General features: G+C 42.0%; 2 protein-coding genes across 4 annotated transcripts in view; one reads left to right on the top strand and one right to left on the bottom strand.

The window, feature by feature from the left end:
* The window catches only part of ITP (ion transport peptide), a 20,516-nt gene extending 7,337 nt beyond the window's left edge, over positions 1-13,179 (top strand). For 2 of the 3 annotated variants that reach the window (XM_017909259.1, XM_017909260.1), the window contains exons 2-4: positions 9,580-10,160; positions 10,992-11,112; positions 12,714-13,179. In XM_017909259.1, coding sequence (XP_017764748.1) covers positions 9,580-10,160; positions 10,992-11,112 — 702 coding nt within the window. In that variant the 3' untranslated portion in view covers positions 12,714-13,179. Of the gene's footprint in view, positions 1-34; positions 98-9,579; positions 10,161-10,991; positions 11,113-12,713 lie in introns of those variants that run through there. The other variant, XM_017909261.1, reaches the window with a different exon arrangement.
* The window catches only part of LOC108554103 (peroxisomal leader peptide-processing protease), a 36,022-nt gene that overhangs the window by 18,877 nt on the left and 1,767 nt on the right, over positions 1-15,378 (bottom strand). The window lies entirely within an intron of this gene.

The raw sequence follows: 15,378 nt of genomic DNA, 5'->3' as shown, positions 1-15,378 counted from the left end.
AAAGAGTAGGAGGAATGGGCTACAGCCACCTGTAGCTAGCAGTGACACGCCTCTCGAGAAACTTGTCCAGCGAGCGTGCGCGTTTTCTGGCAAGCAGGTAGAAACTGCAGCTTATTATATTCTTGATTCCCTTTCCGTGAATTCTCCTACGAATCTTCAAAATTATTAATTTATCGAATTATCGACCAACAAATTTATTAGTCAGTCGATCTCCGAAAGCGTGTAATAATACTTTCTATGAGGAGGGGTAATTCTGATTAGTGAAATATAAAATAAGGGGTGTACGGAAATTCAACTTACAAATCCAACGAACTCGACAGAATTACCTGGTATTCTTTGAACAGGAAGCAATAGTACTCGTTCAAGATCAACATCGTTTATTCGAAGAAAGTTTTTCTCTCTCCCTCACTCTCCCCTCTCTCTCTCTCTCTCTCTCTCTCTCTTTCTCTTTGAAATTTTATTTCGACAATGGAAATAGATTGGAATGCACTCACTACTGCGTATATTTTACAATGAATCGCGTTACGAAGTCACGCAAGTCAAACCAATACGGTGATTCGAATCGCATTTAGGTTGTACGAACTTTTTCTAAACTAAACGAGGCTTATCATTCCAGACACGAATATATCATGACTGAAAACATTTAAAAATCCAACGATCGAACAATTAGATATGAATGACGAGTAACCTTGTACCGAATTCGGCTCGAATCAGTTATTGTTCGTAAAACGTTACATTCCCCGTTCCAAAAATTCAAAAGGAATTCTGGAATTGCCAGGGAAAAACGAAAGATGGAAGAAATGAAAAGTAAAAGTATTAAGAGAAAAGTGTGTGTGTGTGAGAGAGAGAGAGAGAGAGAGAGAGAGAGAGAGAGAGAGAGAGAGAGGGAGTGCGAGTGTGAGTGCGGCGGGTGAAGGGGGGCAGAGAAGGTGAAAAGAAAAGTTGATATGTTCGAGTCGATCCGGACAAAATACGTTGAGACATGCAATGCAAGATGCGGTGAAGCGAAACGAGAGAAGCGAAAGACAGAGAAAGGCTACAGCTTGTAATGCGAACCATAGGACGCCAAGCTGTCTGCCGGAACGCTGCTTTGCCCCACTACAGCGTTCGACGCTAATGTCCAATCGCGACGCGTTGCTTGCCAGAGCAGCGAGACTGTAACTGTTGACTTGTTCTTCCTTCTGCATTTGTTTCTGCTTTTGCCCCTGGACCTCCTTTCTGCTATTACTCGTATACGCGTACCTGTACCCTAGTAGACTATCCTGCTTCACTGCATTATTGCAATTTCTGTAGTTATGTTCCTCTCATCGTCATCCCTGCTTTTCGTGTGCTTTCTTTTTCTTTCTTTTCCCTTTTCGATATTTTGACTGTCTTTATCGATCGATTCTATTTGTCGATAGTGAAGTAGGCTTTGTCGATAAAGCGACGATAATAGTGGTACATAATATAGAACCGAACATTGCTGTCACGCACTACTACCATCGTCGATACCAATGCCAACGTGATTGACACAACCAAAACAACGCACATATACACACGTCCACGTGCACATACACACATACGTACACATACACGCTCACGCGCGCGCATAAAAATTTAATTTCTAATAACGACGAATGATGGAGAAAAAATAATAAAAACGTGGAGATGGATGGAATATGATTAAAGTGTAACATTGATACGATGACCAGGTCTATAGGGGAAACCGCCACCACAGAGCGGGCTTTGTCCTACATACGCGACATAGCCTATATGCATTTACACTTCTGAAATGTAACCGGCAGATCGTGTAAATAAATCGTACACCATTCAATTCTCTTCTCGTAGTTTTCCTGCTTCCCTTAACCACACCGCTCAACCACGAGGCGAAGAATGATTCTAAACGTGCTGTGAAAAAGATACATCAGCAACTAACGCCCGCAGGGTCCAAAAAGAAAAGAAAAAAGAAGCAATAATGTCTCTGCAATTATTCGCATTCGTATACTTTCTAGCCTATTTCGTATATATCGTCTACTTTGAGAAATAATTATTTTTAACGTTCGACTTGAGTTACAGTACGACAGAATATCGTCGTATTGAACGTAGCGTATAGTACGTGAATCGAGAAATGTCTCAGGTCGAAATCTATTGAAAACTTTTTTTTACTGCCAAACGAATCGCGAATGATGAGTTTGCGAAATAAAACGAAATGAAAATGGATGAAAATTTCATATGTGAAACTTGTCGAAAGTACGAAAAAATATATCCTTTTTTATTTCTCCGTCTTTTAATAATTAATCGTATTACTATGTTGTGATACCTTTTAAGTAGTAATTAATTTCTTTGAACACTTGCTACGATGTTATCGACGTGTGAGATATAATATAGAAAAATGGGGATTCAGAAGGGAGCAAGAAAGGAGAAGGAAGGGCGAAAGGAAAGGCGTGTACGCGCGCATAAAGCTCAATCCGAGCGACACACCTGTTGAACATTCCTTCGCAAATACCCGTGCGTCGACTACGTGCATTGCATACGAAGTTGCATACGAATGCAGTTGTACTTGCCTTGCCTTGCCTTGCCTTGCCTTGCCTTGCCTTGCCTTGCCTTGACTTGACTTGCCTTGCCTTGCCTTGCCTTGCCTTGCCTTGCCTTGCCTTGCCTTGCCTTGCCTTGCCTTGCCTTGCCTTGCCTTGCCTTGCCTTGCCTTGCCTTGCCTTGCCTTGCCTTGTCTTGTCTTGTCTTGTCTTATCTTACCTTATCTTGTCTTGTTGTCGCTTTAGCCTTGCTTTGTACATGAACCAATCATGAGAAACTTATTCTACGAATTTCATGGTAATAAGTTTGACTAATCGTCTTTTGACGTAACAAATAGCTTGAACTCTGATTCCTTTGTACGGAATTCCTCTATAATGGAAATTCTAAATGAGCGTAATGTAAGTCGAGTTTTAATGGTAACGAAAAATATACAATACACGCCTTTCTTAATGACTTATTTTCTCCATTAAACTCTATCGCTACAAATGAGTAAAGATTAGTAGTTGTTAAGCTTGCTGTTGTTCACTGTGTCGATCATCTCGACCTATGCTATGTATAACGTGTATAACGACAAAGATAAACGTGTCATATCGGATTATAAAGTTTGGATCGATCGTGTATGCATGGGCGCAAATGAAATGTGCAACACGTGATTGCACACCTTAATTCGAACAATGTAACCGTTGATAGATCAGAGAGGATACTTTTGGGATGAAATATTGCAAATGTAGGAAAATTAAAAAGAAGTAGCACAAAGTAAATGTACGATGTAAGAGGTATCATTCAGTCGATAATTATACTTGGTAATTTCATCGAAATCGTTTAACTCGAAATCATCAGTCGTTACCGACGTAAATTAACGAGTGCTGTCCTTATATAAGGACAACTCGTATTAACGCAAACGATTGACGTCATTGGGTCTTCTAGTTATGTTGGCTCTCTTCGAGACTCGACGAACCACAAAGTATACAAGCATTTCTGATTTCTTCCTTTTTCCCTTTTTCTTTTTCCTTTCATTCCGATGGTCGACGATTCGAAGTATCGAGTTGTTTCTACGAAGGCGTATGACGTCATAGAAATATACGTATTTTTTGTGTTTTACAGTCTCCACGTTCGATAGTTGTAACTGGTTGTAGCTTTCGCTAAAGTATCAAATGCTATCGTAAAAATACATTCTACCGAAGACATCAAACGACGAATATAACATAGAAATAATCGCAATGGTTTCGATCTTACGCGTTTTTCCTATAGAGTTATTTCAGGAGTACGCAATCCGTTCGAAGCATTCGTTGGTACTATCAACGACCGAGTTTATTTGGCAAATTTATCGATCGTCGAGATATTCTTGAGATCTTTCATTGAAACGTGTACACATGTGCGTACCCGCATGTGTGTCGTTTATATCGGTAGAAAGAAGAAAGAAAAAAGATATACAAATATAAGAAAGAAAAAGAAAAAGGAGCGCAAAGGGTATGGGAATGAGGATAGAGGGGGCGATGGGAATGAGGATAGAGGGGGGGGGGGGCGTAGACTGGGAATAAAAAGGAGTTTTGAGAGAGAGAGAGAGTGAGAGAAAACGAGGGTGGAGGGTGGGAGTTGGGCGGGTTGGGGGAAAAGGGTCAGAGCAGAAGGGGAAGAGAGCTCGTATTCGCATTTGGAATCGCATACGGATTCCCACTTCTGTCGACTCAGCCTTTTCCTTCTCGTCGAGGTTACAAGCAGCATCTGTACACGTCAGAGCACACCTGGGTGGTGATCTCGTGTATTAAATTATCGTCGTGTTGATCTTGCAAGCGAGCGGGAGATCGTTAGTTTTGCTCCAAGATCCCGCGATCGAGGACGCCGGACGCCTCGATCCTCCGTCGTCCGTTCAACCCGCCTATCTCTCCTTCTCCTTGAGTTCTTCGGCTTCTTCGCGTCCTTCTCCCCGCACCTCTGCCAACCCCCGATCTTCCTTTCTTCTCTTCTCTTTCCTCTTCCTATCCCACTTCTTTGATCTTCGATCGTGACCAGATAACCAGCACTTTCGCGGCACTTTCAAAGTATTACCTCTAACTACGTTCGGTTCTACCAGAAAGTTCTCGAACTTGATCGAACACGATAGATTCTTCGATACCTTTTCTCCTTATTGCTATTTATTTTATAGTTTCTCGACAACTTTTGTTTATGCGCGTTGCGCGCTCTCTCTCCCTTTCTCTCCCTCCCTCCCTTCCTCTTTCTCTTTACACACACGTTCGTTACTTACCTACGAGCTACAAATTTTTTGCCTACATCTCTTTCGTAGATCATCATCGCCGATTGGAACGTTTTCTTATTTTTCTGCACGAGTATGCCGGATAATTCACGGTACGCGTTTGTAAATCGTGATTTTCGTAATATTGGGAAGAAAAAAATAAATCGCAGATGAAAAAATACGGTGGGTAGCGATGTATAAGAAAAGTAACTAAAATAATGATAAATTTGAAAAGCGGATAACGAAATAATAGGCGAATATAATAACGTACTCTATAAATTCGTGTATCTATTTAGGAGATGACCGATAATTGTCTTGCCGGTTGTTTGCTGACATACCTCGCAGTCCCTTCATTTACGTTTCGTTCCAGCTTTTTCTCTATACCGATCACGCACACAAACACACAAACACACATACACACACGCGCGCGCGCACAAGTGTTAATTTTGTTTCTATTAGCTTTATTTCGAACATCCACGCGTTTCGATAATTTCCTCCCCAACGTGTGCGAAGAAAAAGAAAAGGATCTTATTCGAAAGGTCCACGTGTTCGACTAAAGTCATCTACATACGACATGTATGTATGTATATATGTACGTGTACGTGCACGTGCACGTGTACGTATACGTGTACGTGTACGCACACCGCTATCGCAGGTATAGAAATATCGCGTAAGCCGCCCTACGAGGAAAGCCAAAGAGGTCGAGAAGACTGGACGATATCGCGTATATACGTGGATACGAATGTGATAGGAGACAGGCAGCCAGACAAACTCGAAGCAAGCCGTGAAGCACACGCGGTTCTACCGAGTCTCCTCGTGAGCTCGTCGAGCAACTCCTTCTCACGATTGAGTCATCCGGCACGGGAAGAGGACCACCTGGTGCGGAGAGCCAACGATGTATCTAACGATATAGACTGTTTCACCTCGTGGCTTCTTCCTCTTATTCCATCGACGACCGGACTCTCGCGACTTGACTGGATTCGACTCAACGACGCGACATACGATTCGACTTATCCTGCCATTATTCCCACTTTTTTCATCTTTTCTCTTTCCCCTTCCGTCCTCTCTTCCTTTCTCTTTCATCCCCATTTCATCCCTCTTTCACCCCTCTTCCGGCCCTCTTCCGGCCCTCTTCCGGCCCTCTTCCGGCCCTCTTCCGGCCCTCTTCCAGCCCTCTTCCAGCCCTCTTCCAGCCCACTTGCACTATCGATTTTACGTTTATTATCGTTTCGTTTCGTGTTCACGAATACACGATTATTTTGGGTACCGTGTGCGTCGCCTCGTCTCAACGTTTACACACATTCGCAGGTACTACGGCGTATAGGAAACGTGGTAGGAAACAAACCAGGGAGACGTAACACCGTCCATTTTTTCTCCTCTCGTTTCGATAAACATGCCACCTTTCGATTCACCATCGCGCAGTACCTTTCCTCTTTTTTACTTCTGGCTTTCTTAGTTTCCATTCCATTCGATTTTTTCCATTCCGGATTTGGAATTTTTCAGCGGACAGAGTTGGTAAGCGAAAGCGGTTAACAACGATCTAACGTTTCCGTTCTGCCCTATTCGAATAGGCGCGTAAAACACGCGTGTCCATCAAAGAATCGCATTTGCTCGTGTACGTATATAAGTATCGAACGCGTGTACAAACGTATAACTAGTGACTTGGGTAACAGCGCGCGACAGAGCCGTGAAGCGGTGCCGAAGAGTGTATAGTTTTTTGCTAAGGGGGATTTACAGATTGCACACCTGTGCATCGCTCGGCCGAGGAAAGACCTCACCTGTCGAGTAACCGGTCTCCATTGACTTTTTCTTCGTTTACGTACACTCACTTCGTTCTCTGCTCTCCACTCTACTCTCCGCTATCTGCTCTTCACCCTTCGTATTCTTTACCCACCTTGCCATCCATTTCTCGCCCTTCAATCTGGGTAGTTTAGATTTTTTATTATCAAATTTTTCCTCTTCCTTTTGTTTTTCTCCTCTTTTCCTTTCCTCCTCTTCTCTTTTTCTATTATTTTCCTCTATCATCAATTTCGCGGGTGTGTCGAGGCAAACTTACAACGTATGGTTTATCTTTCGTATTACATTTCGTATTCGATACCCCGAAGTAAACTAGTTTCGATGTACTATAAGGGTAAAATCCAGACTTGGAGAAACATTCGTTTTCTTTGCTTTCGATCGTAAATCTCGATTACTTCCGTGAATATAGAAGAATACGATATAGAAAATAAATGGAGAGTTGCTCGGTCACAAAGTACAATAGCAGATAGATTGTTGTTTACGATCCGAAAGGAGACATGACGTTTTAAGGGAACATCGTGGCTGGTGATAACGTTAAGGAAGCAATAGAATATCGAGTGGTATCGCAGGTTGCAGTAAGAAGAGATCAATCGGTGATGTTTAACAGTCGACGGTCAGTGATCGCGGCTCGACAATCGACAATCGACAATCGACGGTCGGCGGTCGGCGGTCGGCGGTCGGCGGTTGGCGGTCGGCGGTCGGCGGTTGGTGGTTGGCGATCGATGATCGGCGATCATACTCGGCCTGAAAATCCATGGGACGATCTTTAACGATCGAGACCGAACGACTTTAGAGGCAAATTATCGGGCTGCAGGCAATTACCAGGTGGGGGTCCGATATAGAGTGGGGCGGTTTGAGAGTTCCGAGAATCGGTCGTGGCTAAAAATAAGATCCCACCCGGGAGCAGTGATTATGTTCCGAAAAAAGAGAAGCAAGCGAAACGTTCTCCTCAGCGTGTACAGGTGCCGCCGATGAGACGAAGGCAAAAGGACAAACGAGAAACCGTCGTGCGTTTGAGAATCTCGCATTGCCCCGCATCGCCGCGCATACGAACCTCCCCGCCACCTTTTCCCCTGTCCCACCATCTTACACATTGCTATGCAGTACCGTGCCGTGCTGTGCCGCTCTGCACTTCAGCTCCGCTTAATGAAGTTGTCGGTTCAGGACGTTTACAGGTGGGGCCTACCTGCGTGTGGTCCATTCACGACTGCCGCAGGACTGGTTAGGAGTACTTTACATCTTTACTTTTACTTCGCGAACCGCTTTGAGCTCGTCGTATTTCTAGATGCCGTATATTGCAGTAGAGCACGTCAACATTGTCGTTGTCGTTGTTGTCGTTGTCGTTGTCGTTGATGTCGTTGTTGTCGTTGTTGTCGCTGTCGCTGTCGCTGTCGTCGTCGTCGTCGTCGTCGTTGTCGTTGTCGTTGTCGTTGTCGTTGTCGTCGTTGTCGTTGTCGTTGTCGTTGTCGTTGTCGTTGTCGTTGTCGTTGTCGTTGTCGTTGTCGTTGTCGTTGTCGTTGTCGTTGTCGTTGTCGTTGTCGTTGTCGTTGTCGTTGTCGTTGTCGTTGTCGTTGTCGTTGTCGTTGTCGTTGTCGTTGTCGTTGTCGTTGTCGTTGTCGTTGTCGTTGTCGTTGTCGTTGTCGTTGTCGTTGTCGTTGTCGTTGTCGTTGTCGTTGTCGTTGTCGTTGTCGTTGTCGTTGTCGTTGTCGTTGTCGTTGTCGTTGTCGTTGTCGTTGTCGTTGTCGTTGTCGTTGTCGTTGTCGTTGTCGTTGTCGTTGTCGTTGTCGTTGTCGTTGTCGTTGTCGTTGTCGTTGTCGTTGTCGTTGTCGTTGTCGTTGTCGTTGTCGTTGTCGTTGTCGTTGTCGTTGTCGTTGTCGTTGTCGTTGTCGTTGTCGTTGTCGTTGTCGTTGTCGTTGTCGTTGTCGTTGTCGTTGTCGTTGTCGTTGTCGTTGTCGTTGTCGTTGTCGTTGTCGTTGTCGTTGTCGTTGTCGTTGTCGTTGTCGTTGTCGTTGTCGTTGTCGTTGTCGTTGTCGTTGTCGTTGTCGTTGTCGTTGTCGTTGTCGTTGTCGTTGTCGTTGTCGTTGTCGTTGTCGTTGTCGTTGTCGTTGTCGTTGTCGTTGTCGTTGTCGTTGTCGTTGTCGTTGTCGTTGTCGTTGTCGTTGTCGTTGTCGTTGTCGTTGCCGTCGTTGTTATTGCTGCTGCCAATGCCGTTGCTGTTAGCATTGTCGTCGTCGTCGTCGTTATCGGCAACATCATCGTCAACATCATCATCAATATCATCGTCAACATCATCGTCGTCGTCATCATTATCGTCATCATCATTGTCAACAATCGTTAACGTGATCGTCGTTGACGTCGTCAAGGTCATCGACGGTGTCATCGGTATCGTGGTTGTCGTCATTGTCGTTGTCATTGTCGCTGTCATTGTCGCTGCAGCTGTTAGAATTGGCTTTTACTGTCACCGCGGGAAAGTGGTAAAAGTGGAGGATCGCTGATGCGTGCAACGCATCGCGCGCGTGCAAGTAAACAGGCTGTAGAAGTTTGAGGGAGGGAACTCGAGAGAGGGAATGCAGAGATACTGAACATGCAAGGATGGATGTTCATGCGCCTAGAGTGGCGCGAATCGTGTAATCGTTGACTGACCACGTATACACGCGTTTCGAACAATCGATGAATTTCATACGCACTCGCGTTCTATCCTAGATCTCTCATCCCCCCCTTCCACTCCCCTGCCGCCAACCTGATTCATCGGTCGATCCAGTTTTCTACCTCGAAATTACGAATTTAAGCTGAACGAATTTTCTTTCTCGCTACTCGCTATACTTTCATTCTCTCGTGTAACTTATTATCCCGATGCAAACTTAAACGATCGACCTGGCTTCGTCTGAAAATAAAAAAAATGTTTCCGATTCGAACGATCGATGATCCTTTTCCTCCATTTTCTTCCTTTCTCACCGTCATTTCGTTTTTACTCTCGTCTTTCCTATTTACTTACTTTATCGTCTTTCAATCAGCTTATTTTATTTTTTTTCTAGACTATGCATCGGCAACGGAGGCTTCGATCCTCGTCATCGTCATCGTTGTCGCCGATAACGTTCCCACTCTCGATGTCTCGGTCAGCTATTTCAACCTCACTGCTATCATCGACCACGTCGATGTCGTCTGCGACGACGTCTACGTCGGCCTCAACGCCGTCATCGTCGTCATCACCGTCGCTGTCGCCGTTATTGCCGTTATCATCGTCGTCCATCTTTTTACCATCGTCAACCACCTGGCCAACATCGACCTTATCGTCGTATTCGTGGAGTGTACAGCAAACCTCGTCATGTTCGAGGTTACACCCGTTACCAAACGAATCGTCGATGGTCTCCACCCTATCGATACCTTGTCCAAGACTCGTCTCTGTATTAGCTTGGTCTTTCACGTTATTACTCGTCTCGTCGTGTATCGGTCTAACGGACGCTGGAATCTTGAATGGACATCCTTTGGGTAAAAGGTCCTTTATCGATATCCAGTGTAAGGGTATATACGATAAAAGTATCTTTGCCCGGCTGGATCGTATCTGCGAGGATTGTTATAACCTATTTCGGGAACCTCAGTTGCATCAACTATGCAGGTAATTCTCTATGCGATATCGTATCCTTGCTATGATGCTTGATGTGTAACTTGATTTTCTAAATGGATTCGGATAACCATCGACCAAGCTCTTTTCGTTTGTATTACCGTAAAATCACACGTACATTTCCAACGCGTAAATTTTCTGTTTCGAATTTTCCAAATCGAAAGTTATTCGACAAGTAATAGCGAAAAAATTTAAATTCGGTAAATAATATCCGCCTCTTTTCTTCCACAGAACACGTGTGTACGTGTTACGAGTGGACGCGCACATGCCAAGTTGCATCGTGTCGCTTTCGTTCTCCACGTGTAAACATTTGTCTATTCCTCAGTTCAATCAAAGTTTACCTTTGCTAAAGGATATCTTTCATTCTGTTCATTTTTTCCCTATTGTTCGCTAAATATTCCGCGTTTCTTCAGATGCAAGATACAAGGATCGAAAAATCGTCGTCGTCGTCGTCGTCGTCGTCGTCGTCGTCGTCGTCGTCGTCGTCGCCAATATTTCTGATAAATTTCATGTCGCGATGAAATAAGGCATACGTTGCGGTAAATATACCTCACGGTATACGGGGGATACAGAGATTACCGAGAAATTGTGTAACCCGAGGAAAGGAGGAGGAAAAATTAGAAAGAGCATAAGGTAAAAGGAATATCATTGCAGCGTGTGAAATCGTTAAATCTATTACTCCACGATCGAAAAATATTTCATTTGCGTCGAAGGTTATCTTAAAATCCATACCTGATATTCCTTTCAGATCTAGGATGAATCTCGGCGTAATACATCGCGTGTTCAACGGATTAAATATAGCTGTGTTTTACAATTTTTTTTTAGGAAAAACTGCTTTACGTCAGACTACTTCAAAGGATGCTTAGACGTGTTACTATTGCAAGACGAAGTAGAGAAGATCCAAACATGGATCAAGCAACTTCATGGAGCGGAACCCGGGGTTTAGGTAGCTTTATATTTTATGTTTATGATTTCTTATCAGCGTGCAGTTTTATTATTTCGTAACTTTATCCTTCGCTTTTCCTTCCTTTCTTTCACTTTTTCCTTCATTCTCTACGCACATTTTACCACAATTTTTACTTCTTTAAATTCTTCTTTTTTCTTTCGCTTCGTCTTTTTTCTCTTCTTTTTCTCTTCTTTCTCTCCTCTTTTTAATTGTACGTTTCATTTCGTTGCTCGTTGACAAATTCTCATTGCGTATAGTTAACGTCATTTACGAACGAGCTACTCGTTTTCTGATCAATGCAAACGATTCACCTTTGACTCAAGAACGTCGTCTCAAGAATTTATGATCCACGATGCACACGATGATACGCAACATTCGCGTATGCTGCATGTGTCTTTAGGTAATTTCTAAGCAGATTCGCAATAATAAAATCATGTTGCTCGATACGTTACTACGCGTATTCGGTACGCGGATTACAGTGCACGTATCATGGTACACGTATCGTAGTAGACATAATACGGTACATGTACCGTATATATATAGTAGTTTCTCGATTGTTCTCGCAAGTCACGACTAATCGATTTTTCATCGATGGTATATGTATCTCTAATGGTATATGTATCGACCAATTAGTTAATGACAACAAACGATATTCGGCAACGAAGATACATATCGTCAGTGAAACGATCGCATCACTTGTTTCTATGCAACCGCGATTATTACAGAAATACGCATCGTTGCAATTCTGACATATTTTTATCAAATTCTTTATTCGATCATATCTAGTTTTTCTTTTACTTTTTATCTTTCCCTGGATATTTCTCAACAGAGCAACACGCATTTTTTTGCATTTTTAAAACTCGAACAACTTTTTGTCGCGCGTTGTCGCGCATTATCGCGTGTTCCATAGAAGTTTGCGCCAACCATTTTGCGCCAACCATTTTGCGCCAACCATTTTGCGCCAACTATTTTCCGCTAACATACACTTTTCAGGCAACATGGATACAGTGGATGCCAATGGAAATACTGCAAGGAGAAGAATCGTGAAACATATTTTTGCAACGTACAAATATTTTTGCAGGTTCCATTATTGGAAACAGCAGCAACGCATTTTCTTTTTCCTCGCCTTGTAATTACAATCTTTTTTTTATAGAAAAGTCACATCGATCGTAAATCTTTTCACAGTCTTTTCACGAGGCGAAAGATGCAAAGATTGAATTGGTTCCTGTCTCTGACTCGATTCTCTGTTATTTAATAACGCTTGTTGCGCCAAAATTGCCGGTTCTTCCTTTGCGTTTGCCTATTTATTGAAAAATACGGAAACACGGTATATTCGTTGACATATGTACCGCAAAACTTGCCGACGATGATAACGATGAGACATTTTCCTACGTCAAAATGTGAAACGAAACCAATTCAAACCTAACAAACAGGTCCCCCCCCTCCCCCCTCTCTCTCTCTCTCTCTCTCTCTCTCTCTCTCTTTTTCTTCTTCTTTCTTTTAACTCTTTCCTTCTCGATTTAAAATCCAATGTACTTGTTGGATTTGCCCGATAAACTATAAAATAGCGATCTAATTTATTTTTTTCTATACGTATCTAGGCAAGACTGCTTTGGCACGCAATACTTTACAAGCTGTATTCAAGCATTGCTGCTTGAAGACGAGAAGGGAAAGCTTTACGAGATGGTCGAGTACCTAGGCCGTAAGAAGTAAGAGGGAAAGAACACAGAGTCGCTTTCATTACGAAGGGTTTCATTTATACGACATCAACGATGAACGATTCTACCAAGACGAACGAGGAATAACGAGAAACGAGAATCTACGAGAAGGAATTTCCATAAAATGGTCAATGCGATTTTACGCAGATTTTTGGAAACCACCTACCGACATACATTCACGATAGAGTACCTTCGTAAAATCCGAAAGACCGGAACACTCCTGAACTGGGAATTCGAAGCACGTTATGCAATCATACCTCTTCCTTTCTCTCCATGATATAACAAATCGAATGACAAAGACAATATTATCAGTAACCAAATCAGTAAACAAACTGACGGCCAACACGCACGCATGCGCACACACATACACATATACATACACAGAAAGATAGAAGTGAGACAGATAGATACCTACACAGACGGATATATATATTCTCTCTCTCTCTCTCTCTCGCGCGCGCGCGCGCGCACGCACACACTTTACATACATATATACGTATGTAGAGTGAGAGGCGGAGAGAGAAAGAAAGTGTGTGTGTGTGTGTGTGTGTGGGTGTGTGGGTGTGTGCGCGCGCGCGCGTGTGAGAGAGAGAGAGAGAGAGAGAAAATACGAAAAGGTAAGGGTGAGAGAGAAAGAAAAACGAAGTGGTATGATAAAAGTTGCGTGCTGATGAATCCATATACGAATCTAGTCGACAGAATATTTGCGTTCTTGCGATATTTGCGTTTTATCCAATTACTCATTATTATTTACGTTGAATGTGTCCGTTATGGCAATGAATATTATTTTTTATTTTCGTTTATATTGGTATTATAATTCTTAAAGAACTAGCAATCGTATACACGTTACTTATCCAATATATGATTCCAACGATTAAAGTAGATAGAACTCTTAATGCTTTGCCTAAATTATCGCGAAAGAATCTCGTCCAACTCATTTAATTTTTTTAACACGCGGAAGAGAACAATTTGATCATAGACCTTAATAATACGTTGCAATTGATCGTCAAAATATTTTCGTAATTGGCTAATGTAAAGCATTTGAAACAAAATCGAGGAATCAAATTATTGAATCAATTAAATCAAATTATTATGTTCTCGCCAAAACCAACGTTATATACAGTATTTTTATCATTAATGTTATTACTATCATTAATATTACTATCGCCATCACTATTCTCATAACTGCAATAACAATATCAGTAACAATAAATATTATACTCTTACTGTCGTGGTTACTATTCCTCATGCTACTATTACTACTAATATTACTCTTGCTACTAAACCATCGCTATTGTTGCAACCGTTACTACGCTACTACTACTACTACTACTACTTCTACTACTACTACTACTACTACTACTACTACTACCACCACCACCACCACCACCACCACCACCACCACCACCACTGCTGCTGCTTCTATATAAAACCACTTATTAACTTGCATCATCATCATTGATTAGTATATCATTCTTGTCATCAAAATGGTTATTACATGTACTAATACTATTATTCTTATTATTGCTACGTTACTAGATTCGACTATAACAACGATAATGAAAACTATTTAAAACACATCGAAAACCACAACGATTATCACTATTATTATTGCAACTGCTACTGCTATTGTTACTGCTATTTTTTTATAAACGACTACCACTGTTGCTGCTGCTGCTATTGTTACTAGTTCTATTACTACTACTATTACTATTGCAACTATTAACTTATTACTATTACGTTTGATTACTATTTCTATTATTACGATCGTGTTATACTATATTGTATTATTTTATATTGTACTACGTTGTTAGTTTATGATATACTTATTGTTGTTTAATAGTTACGATGTTAGTGTAACAACCTCAACTTCACTTTCGACAATTATGTTGAAGGGGAAGGAGGAATGAACAAAATTGCGTAATGTAGATAGGTGAAAAAAAGGTCAACACGAATACTACTTGCTCGTTCATGAAGCGAATAATGAACCGAGTTACGCGTATGTAGTAAACGTAAATATTTATTTATTTGTTCACTATCTTATAGTTTGGGAAAGACGATCGTGAAGCGATCGTAAAACTTACGCAACGATGTTCTCCGAAATGATTATCGTATGAGAAAAGCTGTAATCGGAATTTATCGTTTCTGCGTATAAGTTTACAGTCCGATAAATGATCTCTGAGTATCAAGCAGGTGTCGTAAGTAATAAGTGGACGTTATGAAGATTCCATTAAGGTTATTGAACATTATTTATTGTTGTAACACATATACCCATCTATGGGAATTACGAACCATTCCAAAATCAGTATTGATACCATTCCGATATCCTTTCAAAATCTCATTACCGATGCGTGTTCGTTTCTACTTCGTAATAACTTCTCTTGCGACCCACGTATCTTTACAAACTGAGTTTGACAACAGTTCAGAACGAAATAAAAAACTCGGATGCAACTCTGAACACCCATTTTTTATTTTATCGTATATGAAATTCAATGTCGCTAATACCTCAATTGTTAATCTTTGTCTGCATACGAAGGTAGAAACGAAT

The sequence above is a fragment of the Eufriesea mexicana genome, unplaced genomic scaffold (genome assembly GCF_001483705.2).
Source record: "Eufriesea mexicana isolate 0111107269 unplaced genomic scaffold, ASM148370v2 scaffold16629, whole genome shotgun sequence".
NCBI lineage: Eukaryota > Metazoa > Arthropoda > Insecta > Hymenoptera > Apidae > Eufriesea > Eufriesea mexicana.
Note: the sequence above shows the minus strand (reverse complement) of the source record. Positions and strands in the feature narration are given on the sequence as shown.